This window comes from Fringilla coelebs (assembly GCF_963513975.1).
Source record: "Fringilla coelebs genome assembly, chromosome: 8".
Lineage (NCBI taxonomy): Eukaryota > Metazoa > Chordata > Aves > Passeriformes > Fringillidae > Fringilla > Fringilla coelebs.
The window spans coordinates 2626564-2643196 of record NC_140066.1 but is presented as its reverse complement, the minus strand read 5'-3'; the positions used below and the strand labels follow the sequence as shown (position 1 = coordinate 2643196).

Below are 16633 nucleotides of genomic sequence, written 5' to 3'. Positions count from 1 at the left end.
CCGCCGTTACAGCCTCGCGCCCCCCCACCCTTTATGGCCGCCCCTCACCCGCCCCCCTCACGGCCTCGGCCATGGCCGGGCCCTCCCGGAGAACGGCAGCGGCGCCGCGAAGAGGAGGAGGAGGAGGAGGAGGAGGTGGGTCGTGCGGCCGAGGAGAGAGGGAAGGAGAGGAGCAGGGCCTCACCGCGGCCCCCGGAACCCCCGCGCCGCCGCTCCCCTCACCTGCCGGCGCCCGCCGCCGCCGCCTCCTCCTTCTTGTCTTCCCTTCCTCTTTTTCCTCCCCCTCTTTTCCTCCTCTCCTTGCCCCCCCTCCCCTTTCCTCCCCCTTTCCCTTTTCGGCTCCCCCCGCCCTCGCTCCGCCTCAGCCGCTCTCCCCGTATTGTATGTTTCAATGGCGATGGCGGCTGCTGGTGAGGGGGGCGGCAGGGGTTTCCTCCCGCTCCGCACATACCGCCTCTAGGAGGAGTCACTGCAGCCCGGGCCCGCTACAACCCCCCTCTCCTGGCTGCCGCCCTCCTCGTCCGGGCCCCAGGGCTGCAGTGGGGGCAGGAGCCCCCTCCCCGCCCAGCAGAGAAAGGGCCCCCCTGACCCCAGTCCCAGTGGGCTTGTGGTAGCCGGGAGCATAAAGGCAGAAAGCCTTCCCATCCTTTGCCAGGGTGGAGGAGTTCGGAGATGGAGAGGTTTCAAGGCAATCCCAGATTGGGTTAAAGCCCAAGGAGCGCCTGGTTTTTGTTAGAGAGAGCCACCCATCCCTCTGTCCCTTTGGCAGGGTGGCCTGTGCGCCTCGCTATGGTGCCTCTAACCCAAATATTGCGGCATCCCCAAGTCGGCTTGGAACGGCCCTAACAAAGAGTGCCGGCGGCTCTTTGTGTTGTCTTGCCTTGGAGCGTTCTGGGCGCTCTCAGGCTTTCCAACTCGTCCGTGAGGGCTGCAAAGTTCCCTTCTGAATGGGAGCTGAGGGTTTTTCTTTCCTTCCCTGCAGTCGCACGGATTGAAGAGCTCGAGCTCCAAGAGACGCAATAAGCGATTGTGCTTTGAGTCTTGGCAGCGCCAAATCCGTGAGCAGAGGCTGGTGCAAACAGGAGAGTGCAGGGCTACACCTCTTTAACTCCTCTCAGGTATAGGTTTATATCATCGTTCCTACACAAACACTTTGTTGCACTGATTTTGCTATAAAGACGTTTGGGTGCTACTGTAATGCACTAGGAGATACATTATTAACACAGGCCACTCCTGCTTGCTTGCAGTGTTACTTTAGGAGGGTGTCTGGGAACAACAGAGGGAAAGAACCATTCATGCATTCAGCATTCTCTTTGCCACTGTAAAAAAAAATCATAAAAGATTCACTTGAGCTTGGTTTTTGGCTCTGCCAAAGTAAGCAATTTTATGTCTGCACAGGATTGGATTTGGTGGGTAAAAAAGCAATGGAATATTTCCCCAGGTTATGTTAATTTTGGATTGCACCATCTCATGAAGAAAGAGGGCCTGAGTTCAGGACCTGCGTTTTCCTGTGACCTTGAGTAAAGCAGTTCCCTTTACACAGCTGTATTTTGACTGTTGGTAAAATGGAAATAAAGATACCTTTTCTCTTTTCAAGCATTGAGTAACAGCCTCAATGCATTGGTGTGGATTAATTCTTTGGGATCTGTTCTCTTCCTCGCTTCTTTTTGAAAACAAGGTCAAGATGCCTTGACACCATAGCAGAAAAAACTCGTGTATGAATTTGACTTATTTTGCATGTAAGAGGAAGCCTTACCTTGATCTTGCCCACTGAGAGTTGGAATTTATCAAAGGAAGAAGATATCTGTAGGCTTGTCAGTGTATTGAACTATATTGGGAGGGTAGAAGGAAGCTCAAGAAGATTTTCAAGCACTAAGCATAAAAATTAATGACAATGTAAAACCCATGTGAAAAGGAAGAAAAGCATTTACATTTTTCTATTTCCAGATACAAATAACTGCATCCAAAAGCCCTTACAATCATGCATGTGGTACGTGGCTTTGTAATTTAAAATAATTTGAGATGCAAAATAAGCATCCCAAGTTTTTGAAAACATTTCCAGTTTCTTAGAGTTTAACATCAAATAGTTGCTGCGTGATAAGAACATGAGCGTGCGGGAGGTCTTTCAAGGAAAAAAAAAAGTCTTTGTGTGAGGCAAACTTTCAACATTAGGAGAACTCCCTCTGTTTATAACAACATTTTTCTGTTTATAAACAACATTCTCCTGAAGGAAACAGGAGTGCTGGAGAAGTGTGAGAGAGGACATTGAAAATTTTCACAGTGTAACACTTTTTAAGTCTGTCATAGATGTCTGAATTTTAATAACAATTTTTGTGCTGTTGTGATTTTTAAGTCTCACACCATAAACTCATATTCCACTCTGTATTTCTCCAGTGGATACAGCCTATCCTTAACCTAAATATTAACGGCATTTACATGGATATTTTATGTTGCTTCAAATATTTCTGGAAGATTTGGGGTCACTTGGTGACACAATAAAGAATTTTTGAGTAGAGCAGATCAGAGCAAGGCAACAGTGGATCAGTTACTGGGTGTGAATTGTTCTGCAGTAACAGCACCCTTGGAAACAGCTTTTTAGAGCAGGAAAGACACTTCTGGTCACAGCACCTGTATGTTCCAGCCGTTTAGATGGAGCTGTTCAAGGAGGAACTGTTACTAACCCTCATTTGTGCCATTTCATTGAGTTGTTCAAGGAGGAACTGTTACTAACCCTAATTTGTGCCATTTAGATGGAGCTGTTCAAGGAGGAACTGTTGCTCACCCTCATTTGTGCCATTAGATAGAGCTGTTCAAGGAGGAACTGTTACTAACCCTCATTTGTGCCATTTTATTGAGCTGTTCAAGGAAGAACTGTTGCTCACCCTCATTTGTGCCATTTAGATGGAGTTGTTCAAGGAGGAACTGTTACTAACCCTCATTTGTGCCATTTAGATGGAGCTGTGCAAGGAGGAACTGTTACTAACCCTCATTTGTGCCATTTTATTGAATTGTTCAAGGAAGAACTGTTGCTCACCCTCATTTGTGCCATTTAGATGGAGTTGTTCAAGGAGGAACTGTTGCTCACCCTCATTTGTGCCATTTTATTGAGTTGTTCAAGGAGGAACTGTTGCTCACCCTCATTTGTGCCCTGCTGGAGTCGAGCAGAGCTTTCCCCACTCAGCAGGAGCAGGGCCTGCCCTCTCTAGGTTGTGCAAAGACCATCTGCCTGTTGCCTTTCAAGCACAAATACAATCTGTTATTTTGTCAAAATAAACAACACTTCTATCTGATCATTTCTAGCCTGCTGCCTGCCTGACTCCCCAGCCATGGGGGAAACAGCCTGTTTATGGCACTCTCATTTTGGGGCAGAAGCTGTTACAGCTCAAACATTGCAATGAATATTTCATAGCCCCAGAACCCAGAGAAAGGGCTTGGCTCTCTCTGGGGCTGGCAGGCGTTCAGGGCCATCCTGGCAGGACAGGAATGCCAAGTGCTCCAAAAGCTCCATTTCATGTGTGTATATAATCCAGGGAACTTGATCAAATCAGTGTAAGCATTGCCCTGACATTAGGATAACTAAATGCAATCAAAGTTGATGTGTGTCTATACAATGGTCATAGTGAACAGCTGTAACAACCAAGTTCTGCAACTAATCAATATTTCTGTAATGAATTATTTTTCCCATTTTTTAGCCATTTTTAAACCCTTCCTCCACCTTTCATATTGTTTATGTGCTTGTTATGCCAGTAGATTGGGTACAATGGGCTGAAGAAGCCAGAAAACCTAAACCCTAACTTTCTAGAGAACTCTTTTAATAGTACTTTCTTAAATTAGACCATCCTGCATATTTCAGAATTTGAAGTCTGTGTGTGTGTCAGATTCTGACACGTTGTTTAAGTGGGCTGATTAGCTGCAGTCACAGGTTAGCTATAGTGTGTAAGCAACGGGAAAGGTCTTTCTTCCCCAAACACCAACTGATTCTAAAAGTTAAATGTAGCTTATTAGCTTAGCAAAATATCAAATCAAAGATGTCTTTTCATCCTTTAAAAGGAGGTTTGAATCTTTTTTACTTATCCTTAAATGCAGCTGAAATCATGTCTTAATTATTCCTTAGCCATATAAGTAAAAATTCCAATTGAATGTTTAATCACAATCAACACAACTTTTTTTTTTTTTTTTTTTTTTTTTTGTCTAACGGAGATTTACAAATATTTCTTTCAGAATGAGGAAAAAAAAATAAGGTAACAAACCCCAGAAAATAACATTGTTTCAGCTGAGGAATACATTGTAGGATCCCTCCCCACAACTTAGAAAAAGTAGCCAGAAAGGGATAGGGAAAATTGTGGGAATCGTGAGCATAGACTGACTTCTCCAAGGAAATTAGAACAGGTCAGGACTTCTAGCTAAGGAAACTGAGTGGTGGCTTGAGGAAGGACTGATGCTCTTGGCTTGGTGCTCAGTACCTCCCAAGGATTGCATTTTTTTACATTAACTACTAAAATACCTATTTCAGTTTCTGAGTTTGAGGAAAGCCGGATGGATAAAACCATACATTTGTGAGTGAAGCTTTTGGCCACAGATCAATGTGGTAACCAGGCACTGCCAAGCTAAAAGTCAGAAAAGCCTCTATCCCTGTGAATTTCTTTAAGAAAACTACTTGCAATAATGTGCATTTACTATAGCACAGCTTTTTGGTGCAGAAGTGACACATTCTTTGTCTGGGGACTCCTGAGGTGATGATTTGGGTTTGGTATTTGCAGAGCTCTGTTTGTCAGAGGAGCAAAGATGCAGCAATGTGTCATTGGACTGTTTGAGCACTGAGTCACTCAACTCCATATCCCTCCAGATCTGCAGCGACCAGATCGCACTTCCCACTTCTCACCTGTTGCAAAGGGATCTTAGATCTGATTGATGATTCCTGTGCTGATAAGGATGTCTGCCCCTGTGCTGTTACACCCTCTGGTGTCGTTTGGAGCAGTGACAGACATTTCCTTTCTCCTCTGGTGACACAGACAAGCTCAGAGCATTAAGCTCCAGGTTCTTTTCAGAGCAGCTTCACAGGTAAGGGCAGCACAGCCCTGCTTGTTTGTCTGCTCCTGAGTTTGATTTAAAACAATTTACCTCATTAGCGATTTTTTCCTGCTAACAGCATAGCCCTAAAGGAAAAAAAAATCCCAGCTGTGTCCAAGCCAGCCTTTGGGTCTCAACCTTTGGTTTGTCTGAGGCAGGACAGAGCAAGCCTCCAGAACATTTATTTATTGAGCAAGTGCAAGATTTCACTGCTCTCCCTGGGCAGAGCAATACATATCCAGGAACCATCACTTTATTAACAAGAGTGACCTTGAAGCCTTAAGGAAAGATAAAAACCAAAGTTTCAAACACACTCCATTCCCAGTTAGATCATCAAAACATGTTTGTTTTCCTATATAACTTTATGCATCAGTCACTGTTAAACATCCACATTCTTGAGGATTTTGCCTCACTCCAAGCTCACTGTGTGTACCCAGAGGAGGTCAGGAGTGAAGCACACTTTTGCTGTCTGGCCACTCAGAACTAATGGTTTTTCATCCCAACACTTTGATTCCAAGGAACCTCCACTGCATTGGTGGTTGGGCTCACACAGAAACAGACCCAGGCATGCAGGAGAGGGGAGGGAAAAGGCTGTATCCCTAAGCTGAGGGAAGGGACAGAGGGATGGACACCTCCCCATTGTTCCAGTTTCAGAGGAAGGCAACACACAAAGCTGATAATTACAAGAATTTTAGCATGGGCATAACTAGAGAGAGTTTGTCTCTCCCCTCTGTGCCCTTGCTCTCTCAGTTCCACAATTAGTGTGGGTTTGTGCCTTATGGTTGATGAATTCCTGCTGTAAAAGCAAGCTGCTGTTCTTGCCATGGGAGGTTTCAGGCTTTCTCCCGTGCAGATTCTGCAGTGTCCAGTGCTAGGGCTCAGTGGATGTTGCTGCCTTTCCCTTACACAGGCACTAGGCAGGACTCTGTCCTCTCTCCAGCCATCTAATTTTATAATGATAACAGCCTTTTTGAGGTTTCTCTCCTAAATCCAGTGCCGTTTCCCACCAGTTCCACAGTTCCCGGGCCTGTCTGGCAAACAGCAGATGGCGTGGTTGCCTCAGCCCAGGAACCTAAAACCTATCCCCAAAGGGGAAGTGAATTCACCTGTGAGTGAATTTATGGGCTATGATTTGCATGTGGTGTCATTTACAAAAGACACAAACTATGTGCAGGTAAACAGGCATTTTTATAAAAGGAGAAGAAAGTATGTACATCGTAGAGAACAAATGCAGACTGTACTGGAATAGCTATCTATGTATGTATTTAATTCATAAATTAAAATAGAAACCTCACTAAAACATTGACACAAAGGAGTAAAGCCTCAACACAAGGCACGGGGAATTCATCAGATTCCTTTTGGAAAACAATGGGATGACACTTTAAGTACCAGGTCATGTTTAACACTACAACCACCCCCCTGCCAGAGATATTTTTCATAACCTCCTGCCTGGTTTTTTAGCACATTTTTAGTTATCCAAAAACTCATTCCCCAAACAAACTTCCTCCTAAAAATCTCACATACTTGTTCTCCTAATGTAGATAATTAATGTAAATACTGTACTAAGGTAAGGTATTTAAAACAGTTATACACAGCTCTGCATAGCAGTTTTTATCACAATATAAACCAGCACCTCTGGTAATATCAGCACTGACTTCTTTATCTGATAAATGGGCATTTGGTGATTAAAGATAATTCTCATCTTTTACAAGAAGATAGAAATGCTTTGAAGGTGCTTTATTTAAGCAACACTTTACTTTTACTCAACTCAGCTTTATTTACTACTGAGGAGTGGATTCAGGGGGTTCTTTAAGTCTATCTCTAGTTTCCAGGACAGGGGTGGTTTCATTGAAATCACTGGATTAATTTAATGGACTCAGGAAATGTGTAACAAACTCAGCTTTTGTTCTGACAAAAATTCCTAAGCTATTTTTCACTCATACAGATGGAAATCATTTACCTGAATCCCTTTCCTTGTACATGTTGAGTGCTTAGTCCTTTAGTGTCTTTTTAATCTTATATCACACTGAGAAAAGATTTGCTTAAAAACCTAATAGTGGAAAAATATTTATAAATAAACACCAAATAATTACAATATTTCAATTCTGTTATGATCAGTAGAACTCCTTATGGCACAGCTGTCTCTGCTTTTGTAAAATATTGCTAGGAATGGTCAACATGGAATTCAGAATTCCCAGGATTAAAAACCAAACAAATCAGCACTATTGTATTAATAAGAAAAAAGTGACAAAGAAAAGTCAAATGCTCATTTTGGCTGAAGAAGCTCCTACTGAGATTGAAAAGCTTGTGGGAAAGAACATCCCTTTGTTCTCTTCATTCTAGCAATTACTAAGCATGGAATTTTGTGGAAATCCAAAAAATTCCTAATAGCTAAACTATGTCAAAAGGAGTTGAAATAATGTCTTAGAAACAGCACAATGACAGTAAAAATTACTGGTAACACAAAAATATACACAGCACATACATGAATCAATGCCAAATAACATTGGATATTCAATATACAGGCTGAAAAGCTCCGTGTGGGAAAAAAAAAGTGTACAAAATGTATTCAGATTTAAACATCTCAATCAGTGTAAGAGAAACATAGAAACAATGCCCTGTCAAGTCTACTCACAATTCATCACTTTGCTACAGCTACAATAAATATTCTACATCCTATGCCATCAAAAGGGAAAAAAAAATCTCTCTTGTAAAATACAAGGAAACCAGATATGTAAGGACACAGAGTTGCTTCAGAAATCGCTCTCCTGCAGGTCGTTCATGTTTGTCTGGTGTTGGCTGATGAGCAGATCTTGGACAGAAAGTGTCCCAGTACCAAAGAATTTGGTGTCCAAGTGCCACAAAGATGAGAAACGGGAGCGGTGCCAATGACACAAGCATCCCAGGTGTGGGACAGGCCATCGGGGCGGTGTTTCCTGGAGCCCTGAGGACTCTGAATGCCAAGGGGGGATTCTGCAGCAGCGCAGTCACCTGGATGGGGGACGGCAGAGCACCGGGAGAAACCCCACAGCCACTCACTGCAGCCACTGGTGATGGAAGCGTGGAGAGCCCAGACAGGCACAGGCTGTCCTCATAAATCAGGAGCTCCCTCCCACTGCTGCCCTGCTCAGCCTCTGGAGCTCATTCTGCATCACTGATGCCATGAGAAGGGGGTGGGATCAGGACATCCTTCCCTGCACCGGGGATAACCTCAGAACCAAACAATGAATGCTCTGCCTCACTTTACCCATCTTTAAACATAATGGTGAGTGAGAACAAGGAATAGCAGAGCCAAGGAGTGGGAATGGGACAGGTCATCCATGAATGCTGAAGGACCAGGCTCGGAGAAGGAGTCTGCTTATGGTGGCCTGCAGAGTTTTGCTGCCAAGTGTCTCCCTCTCCTTTTCACTGACATCACCCAGAAAAGGCTGTGAAACTCATGGAGCTAACACTCTTCCTTTGGAAGGCTCAAAAAAAGGGTGAAACTGCTCGGTCTGTGGCACTGCTGGTGGGGTGCAACATCAGGGTAACAGCAAATCTTTGCAGGAGAGCAAAAGGGATGATTTACTGAAGCAACGTTTTGAAACATTACTGTGAAAAAAACAATGGAATTATCACAAAATGGAATTTCACACTCCCAGCAAACCCCCACTGGAGACAAGAGACTGACAAACAGCAAGCCATGGAAAGCAATAGCGTAAGTTGCGCTCCACAAGCTCCACAATCAGTCCTCTCGTACCTGCCATTAGTATCTAACTTATTAAGCTTTGAAACAGCAGTTCAGCAAACTCATGTTTTGCAGGAAAAACAAAAGTTTAGCACGTTTTTCTTGAAAAAAAACAACCCTGCAATATTCTAACTCCATTTAAAAAAGAACAAACAAAATTGTAAGAAAGCTACAAAACTACACTGCCCTTGCTGCCTTTTAAACAGTAAAAGCTTTACAGTCAACTCTGAAATAAATCACAAACATCTACAACCTTAATTCATGTTTTGTCACGATGTTCTCATCAGATAAAATGTTTACCAAAGCAGGCCTACAAGGAGGGAGGGAGGACAGCAGGAAGGGCAGATAATCACAGGGAGGGGAAAATGATCCAAACGTGACCAACAGAGATTTTCTGAAAACGCAGAAAAGAAAGCAGTTATTTTGTCTGGATCAAAGACATCTGGAAGATACAGGGACAAAAAGAGGGGAAGGGAAGAAAAAAACCCAAAGTGTAACAGGAGAGACCTTCATCCAGCAAAGCATTTGCACATAGGCTCAGGGTGAAGCACAGCCTAAAGTTAAGCTTGAGCCTGCGTGTGCTGCTGGATTCAGAGGAGGGAAAACAACAGCAACAGACTGTAATACTTGAGCAGGTACCCTCCAAGAACTTGTCACCTTCAAATAAACGTCTTCCTAATTTAATTTTTCAGCTCTTTCTAGCCATGCCTGCTATTCCAGGCTGCAGAAGGTTTTGTTGAAGAGGACACAGCGACTCTTGCCAGACTTCACTGCTTTCAGACAGACCAGCGAAGGTGGGAAGAGACCATTTCCAAGCGGCTGGTCCCTAACATAGCCCTTTGGATCTTTGTAAATGTAAATGAAGCATTGTGGAGGGAGCGTTTTGTCTGGGAGAGGTCACTGGCACCTGGTCCCTAGGTGTGGCCTTTGGGGATATGTTTATCCCCACTAAAAACGCCTTTGCCGATGGAAAGCACCTCTTCACTACCGAACTTAGGGAGAAAAAACACGACAGGAATGTCCTTAGGACATTTTGGGTGAGGAACTTCTATGCACTTATTCCAAAATCCCATTAAAAATATACCTAAAAGAAAACACAAGAAAACAGAATAGAGCAAACAAATTGCCTCAAAAAATCATTAACAAAAGTAAAATTATCAAACTATATATATAATGGTTTTCATTAAAAAAGAAGGAAAAATGCACACCCTACCGCCTGCAGTTCTGGTCAGGTTCTCCCTCTGCCCACCCCAAAAAAGTAAAAATTAAAAAAAATACAAATAAAATAAATTAATGTTTCCACCAGCCTGGTTCCCAAGTGAAACAATTTCTTCCCCCACTGCTCTATGTCCTGAACACCTCCGTTGGAAACCTCAATAAAAAAATCTGCAATTCTTCAATTGAACTTGAAAGTAGGACTTTTCCCCCAGTCTTTACAAACCTGGACTTATTTAAACAGTAGACTTTCTGTGCGTTGTAGAGAGGAGATGGGTGTCAGGTACAGGTGTCCTTATCAGAAGATCAGAATGATTCTACTTGTGCTGATAGTGTTTGAATCTGGGATTGCCCTGGGTTAATGGCATCCCTTTGAGCTTGAAATCAGCACTTTCTCCCCAGCTGTAATGTGAATTACTTAGCACTTGGATCTGTCTAATGATTGAGATAATGTCATTCATTAGCTCTAATAACAATGGCCCTGGCTCACCCAAGTATTTCAATATGCAAATGGCATCATTTAGGCCAGCAGGGAATCACTCCCTCAAAGTTAAAGACGTGGTTTAGTTCTTGGGCAAACGGGATTCCCAATGCACTCAGGAAAGTAGAGATGTTTTGTCATGTTCAAAAGATAGGTACTTATTTTAAATTTGGGGTTTTTTAAAATAAATTTCAAGATCCGTGGTGGAAAGTCACTTGAGCTCATATGCTAACCTTCAGCAGTGGGGGCTGAGTAAAGGACACCAGGTTTGCATGGCAGTTGGCAGAAAGTATCCAGGATTGTACATTCTGTCCTTCAGGCTGGGAAACGTCCTCTGAACCCCTCAGCACTTTGCCAAATCTTTATTTCCCTTTAGTGAACATATTAAAACATGTAACAGTGGAATCGAACCTTTGTGATTCTTCTTTTCCATCTGGATGTACATCTGTGGAGAAGTACCCACAAAAGGGCCTTAATGGGCCAACAGAAAACATTTGTGGAGGGCTCCAGACAAAGTAAATCCAGAGGGTGCAGTGGAGACCAAAGCACAAGTACAGGAAGCAAAGGAATTAGTCAGTGAAACCAGCCTTTTTCCACACTCCACATTTTTCTCTTCTGAAAACATATTTCATGCCTTCAGAATCCAGTATGGTTTAAAAAAACCCAAACAAGCCAATGTCATTTCCTTATAATTAAATGGGAGAAGAAAGTTTGTGATGAAAAGGTTAAAGATGGAATCACCAATGATACAGGTGGAAGTCTGTCACCTGGTAACCAGAAATGGTAGCAAAAAGTGTTATCACATCTTCTCTGAGCAGCACTCTGAACTGAACACAGTTCTGGGGTTTCTCTGCTTTTCTAAAGAGAAATCTTCAAGAAGGGTTTCTTTCATGGATCAAAGGATCCCCTCCCAGAAATATTGTCTATGTCTTGCACTCATTTGCGTAGCTGCTGCTGGAAAACGAGCCTAATTCTTCATCTGAAGAGTCTGACCACAATAGTAGAGTGAAGTGAAAATGACCAAAGAAAAAGAATATAAATGGTGCCATTCTCAACCCTCTGGGAGAAAACAGAAAGCAAAGCAGAAAGTGCTGGCACGCCGAGCTCCTGCAGGCCCAGCATCTGGGCACACATTCCTGGTGCACTGCTGAGGAACTCTTCCCAAGCTCCAGGGAGGGAACTTGCAAAACATCTCCAGCAAATCTTCAGGAAGGTCCTCCTTCTCCTTTCCCTCTGCTGCCATTTCCCAAGCTTCTCCACCCTCAGACTCACTTTCTGGCTATCAGCCAAGGAGTTTGGCCCTTGAAGTGGCAGACAAAAGGTTTCATGTGAAAACAGACAGGTAGAATTGACAGGAACCCACAGCAACAGCAGCCTAGTTACAGGTTTTAGTAGGGACAGAGCCTGAAACAAATTGCCACGCTCAGGGTGGTACAAACCCAGCTCCCCTGCTTGGGTTTCTTTTGACATGTAAGGAGCTTAGGTTTGGGAAGAGCTGCAGGTTAGTGCAGCATCACTGATTTGAGCCCTCTTGTTTATCCCCAGGGGCTGATGAGATTATATGAGTATTGGGGCTGTGGAGCAGCAATCTAAAATGGTTATCTGGTACTTCAGTTAAGATCCCAGGCCATAATCTATAATCCACCACAGCCACAGGGAACATTTATCACCATTTTTCCAACCTTTAAATGAGTGGGTAGCCTCCACGTTTTCCCCGTGTTAGGTAAGTCATTGCTGACCCAAGTCAGGTACTATCAAGAGTTCTGGCAATTTCACTTCAAGCTCCCTTACACCTCAAGCAAGAGCTTTCTCACAAATAGAACAGTCAAAAAACAGCCCAAGAAATAAAACAGGTACAGCATCACCTGGAGAGTCCTTAACCTTTCGGGAGCTGTGTCAGAACAAGGTGGTAGCTGTGCACTTGCTCTGCTCTTGGATCAGATAAAAACAACCAACAACAATCCCATGCAGTGCAATCACAAAAACCAGCTACACCAAAACCACGCTACACAGACCAAAGGGAACAGGAAGCATTGGCAGCTTCTCCTAGGATCTCTGTATTTTAAAGGATTAAGAATAATCAGGATTTGTAGAAGGGACTGAAGCATTCAGACACCCTACCTTCAAGATCAGAGCAGGAACTCACTGCTGCCGCTACAACCTTCCAAACCCAAAGCACGAGGAGTACACCTGGCTGGGTGTTTAGTAACTGCTTTAACAGGTGTGCAATTAAAACACAATTGGACCATTAGCTGTTCCAATTAGCTCAGCTTCACAGCTGCAAAGCCTTTTAACAGGGCGCTGGGGCTTATATTAACGACATCTATTACTGAGAAAACCAGGGAGAATCCCTCAGTGCTCTGTGGTTCATTTTCTTTCTGTGCTGTTTCAGCTCCAGCACACCAAGCATCTCATGAAAACATCGTGCATGGAAACGTTTCATCCCAAGGACAATGTTGGCACGAGAACAAATAGTTGTAAATACCGCAAATTAGTTTAGGTCGAAAGTTGCAAGGAGTTTCCTAACTGCGAGGGCACTGGAGTCGGAACAGCCTGCAGGGCAGGGAGGGGAAGGACACAGGCCAGTGGAAAACTCCCTAGTTTTCAGAAGAAATTCAATAAATTTCTGAAAGGGCGAGTGACAAATGGATTGCAGCAGTCAGAGGCTGGGCTGGGATCCTTGGGCAGTCCCCAGCAGGCCTTTCCCTGTGTGCAAGGGAACTACATCCCTTAGTCTGTCACTTTATTATGATGGTGCTAAAAGGCTGCTTGGAATCATCTGGAAAATTACCTGATAATAGTTTGTGAACAGGTGAGTATAGGGAGCATCGTGGTGGTGACCCCTTCCACTGGCACAGCTGTAGCCAGGAGGAGCCGAATTCCTGTTGGAGTGGCAGCATCATGCAAAGAGCAGGACTTGAGTGGATCAGTCTCACTAAAAAAATAACCACTTGTGCTTCTCCTTTGGGATCAGGAGCTTCCCCTGAGACTCCTGCACTGCCTTTGCCCCCTGTGTCAAGGGCCAAGGCAAGTGGATGTGTTTTAGGGAATAGATTTAGGCTCCCACTTGTCCCCTCATATCCTAAGGAAAGCACAGTGTTATGCTCACTTTAGTCTGGTGGTGTTTTCCTCTCTGGGTAGTTTAGACTTGAGACATCAGCAAAGGTATGTCAGGAAGGATAACTGAGATGTGCATATGCAAATGAAAATTACACACTTGCAAATTTGCATGTGACCTTTGGTTAACATTTTAAAAAGCCACGTGGATTGATTTTACAAACATTTGTTAGGATATCAAGGTATGCTGCGTTATGCTTAATTTTAAATAAGGCTTTAATTAAGCTGCTTGAAATCCTACAATTTAGAAAGGGATGAGAATTTCTTGCCAACCAGGGCTCCTAGTCATGAGGGTTATTCCAGGTCATGAGAGGATAATTGTAAATCATGGTGTCTCTGCATTCCCAGTGCACAGGGACTACTAGGAGGTTTTTCAGCAACACTTTAATTCATCACAACAGAAGTGTTAATATTTCACTTTAATAAAAAATACATAATATTTTGAAATATTCTTGAATGATCCAGCTTAAAAAATGAAAATGACCTTTAAATCTATACAGGGCAGTTCCTTTGGGCACTTTAAATGCAATAATTTATTAAGTTCCTATATTCATCATGTGTGCACAAATATCATGTAAATATTACAGCTGTACTCCATGACAAAACAAGCATAATGCAGACATAGAATCATACAGAGAACTGACAAATGGGAAAAAAGGGAGATCTAGTATTTTCTGTACAAAAAAATATGCCACTTTTTGATAATTTGTAAAAATGCATAACTTTTGGCATTTCAGAGAAGAACACAGTATAAAAATAAATATTCTATGTACAGTAACACACACAGGTCAGTCCAGGGTTAGAATCATCACTGCAAAAGAAAACATAAACAAATGTTAGTGACAGCTCACAGGGGGAAGGACACTGTTAGGGAAGCTGGCTCTGGGCTCTCCAGGAGGAAAAGCAGTGCTGATGGATCTCAGCAGGGACCCTTTCCACCTTTCCTGAAGGTGGGCCAGACCCTGGGGAGCGCAGGGGGTGGCTGAGAGAAGCCAGGTGGAAATCTCATCTTTGTGCAAGAACTAGAGCACTTTGGGGCAGGCAGCACAAAGGCCACACATACAGTTCTCTCCTTTGTAGCCCACAGAGCTGAACTGTGGTATTTAAATAAGGAGGAGTTTTAATTGCCACTTCTCTGGGATACAGTCCTGGAAATCCCATCCATGCATCCACACCTCTTCTGCCCTTAGCCAGATTCATGGAAAACATCAGCAGGACCCGTGGCACTGCCAACTCAGTACAGCAACATTTCCAAATTACCTTATTCCAGCAGCCTTGAACTGGAAGGCCATCTTCTCCCTGTGAAAGAGATGGATGAAACAGCAGTTTAGGACAGAAAGTAGCACAGAGATGGAGAAAGGAAGGCATGGGTTAACTGTTACTGCAACAAACAGTTTGAACCTGGGCTGGAGGAATAGTCTGAGAGATATTCCTCATCCTTCAGATGACCCAGACTTCTGGCTGGCACAACCTGTGCAGCCTGAAGCAGGGGCTGGGGTGAAGAGGGGAAATGCCTGCAGGCTGTGCAAGGGACTTAGGTACCCAAGAACCACCCTCCCCTAAGAAAGGAGTCTATCCAGGCCTCCTGGAAGGGAGAAGGAACACAGGAGGTCCAACTCAGCCAGATAAACAGGAAAGTGAGAGGTGGCTGCTCTGTATCCTCTGTAACACTGAGCTTAAAAGCCAATCCCAGAGTCAGCACTAACCTGAGACCCTGAGGAGGATCTAGAAAAAAAAATCTCCATTTCCTTTCTGCCCTGTTAAAGGTTTGCTTTGTCATGTTTACATGCTTTGGCATGTCACTGCCCAGTTATCCCCTCTTGCTTCTGGGGAAATAAGGGCAGCCCCTCTGCTGGTTCAGGATGTCTCAGCTGACTCCCTGAAAAGGGACTTTGGCTTCAAAAACATCAGGGGGATTTCTGTGGAAATCCCCTGGCACTTCTGCACCCGTGATGTCTTGGGCTCCATAGCTGGGAAATGCTTTTGTAGATTACTGCCATCATTTCAACCCTGTGCAGCCCTCTTTGATGGGCCAGATATGACACCAGTGCTAAGGTGCTCTGGAGCAGCAGATAAAGTCAGGTGTAAGGAAATACACGTCTGACACAAGAAGTCAAATTCTTGTGCTGTATGCACATGGCAGATTCATGGTCTATCACTATTCCTCAGGAAACCCCAAAAAAATACGAACAGAAAAGCAAATGCACAGTAATATATTGAGAAATGAACTATTTACTGGAGATGCACTTCCAGGGGGCTGATGCACTGAACATTACCATGATGTTATAACAATATTGCTTTTCAAAGGCATTTTTTGGACTTTGGTCTCCTTGTGCTGTTTCCTCCCCTTCCCCCAACTATGTGGAAATACAAAATTACTGAGTCAATTGTGGTGTTCCCATTGGTACACTGGTGGTGATAGGAATGGCTGGTACAGTGCATGGCAGGAGGAGATGGGAAGTTAGGTGTATGAAGGAATGGGAGGCCAGGGAGTCACAGCTCAGGGATCAAAGGAGACCAGGGTCACAAGGAAGTGTTTGTTGCGGGCGAATGTGCCGAGAACGGAAACATGACGTGCTTGTTAGTACCAAGGATCTCCTTCCACATATCTCAGATGTGCCAAGAGTTAGTTCACAGCCTCCATAAGCTACACACATGGATGTGTCAGCTGGATGCCAAGCTTTAAACCTAGTTGGATCAAAAAACATGCTTATTCACGTCCCCAAGCTAGCTTGCATGCCACAACACCATGTATAAAAAAATAACAGCATCCATATTTCATCAGATTTTCTGGCAAGTTTCCCTTAATGAAAATAGGTATGAAAAGAAGTATGAGTTCTAATATGGCCATGTGGGGTGAATCCTCACTGGGAGCAGTGACAAAACCAGAAATGTCACCTGCCAGGGCATTGGTGGAATCCTTGCACCTGTGAAATTAAGTGCCTTACTCAGCCAGAAGTTACTCCATGGCTGTGATCATTGGGACACAAAACACATGGCTCTGTGGTCTTCCTCCTTTGAGC

At 43.9% G+C, this 16633-nt stretch overlaps 1 protein-coding gene and 1 long non-coding RNA gene across 2 annotated transcripts in view; one reads left to right on the top strand and one right to left on the bottom strand.

The window, feature by feature from the left end:
* Nucleotides 1-35: 35 nt before the first annotated feature.
* Nucleotides 36-1534, top strand: LOC311156299. Its single transcript, XR_014616335.1, has 3 exons — nt 36-135; nt 983-1118; nt 1442-1534. It is a non-coding gene; the product is annotated as an uncharacterized lncRNA (long non-coding RNA).
* A 10227-nt stretch (nt 1535-11761) lies between these two features.
* The window catches only part of COL13A1 (collagen type XIII alpha 1 chain), a gene marked incomplete at both ends in the record, with an annotated part of 54379 nt that continues 49507 nt past the window's right edge, over nt 11762-16633 (bottom strand). The window contains 2 exons of the mRNA XM_084210773.1: nt 11762-11794; nt 14871-14909. Coding sequence (XP_084066899.1) covers nt 11762-11794; nt 14871-14909 — 72 coding nt within the window. The remainder of the gene's footprint in view (nt 11795-14870; nt 14910-16633) is intronic.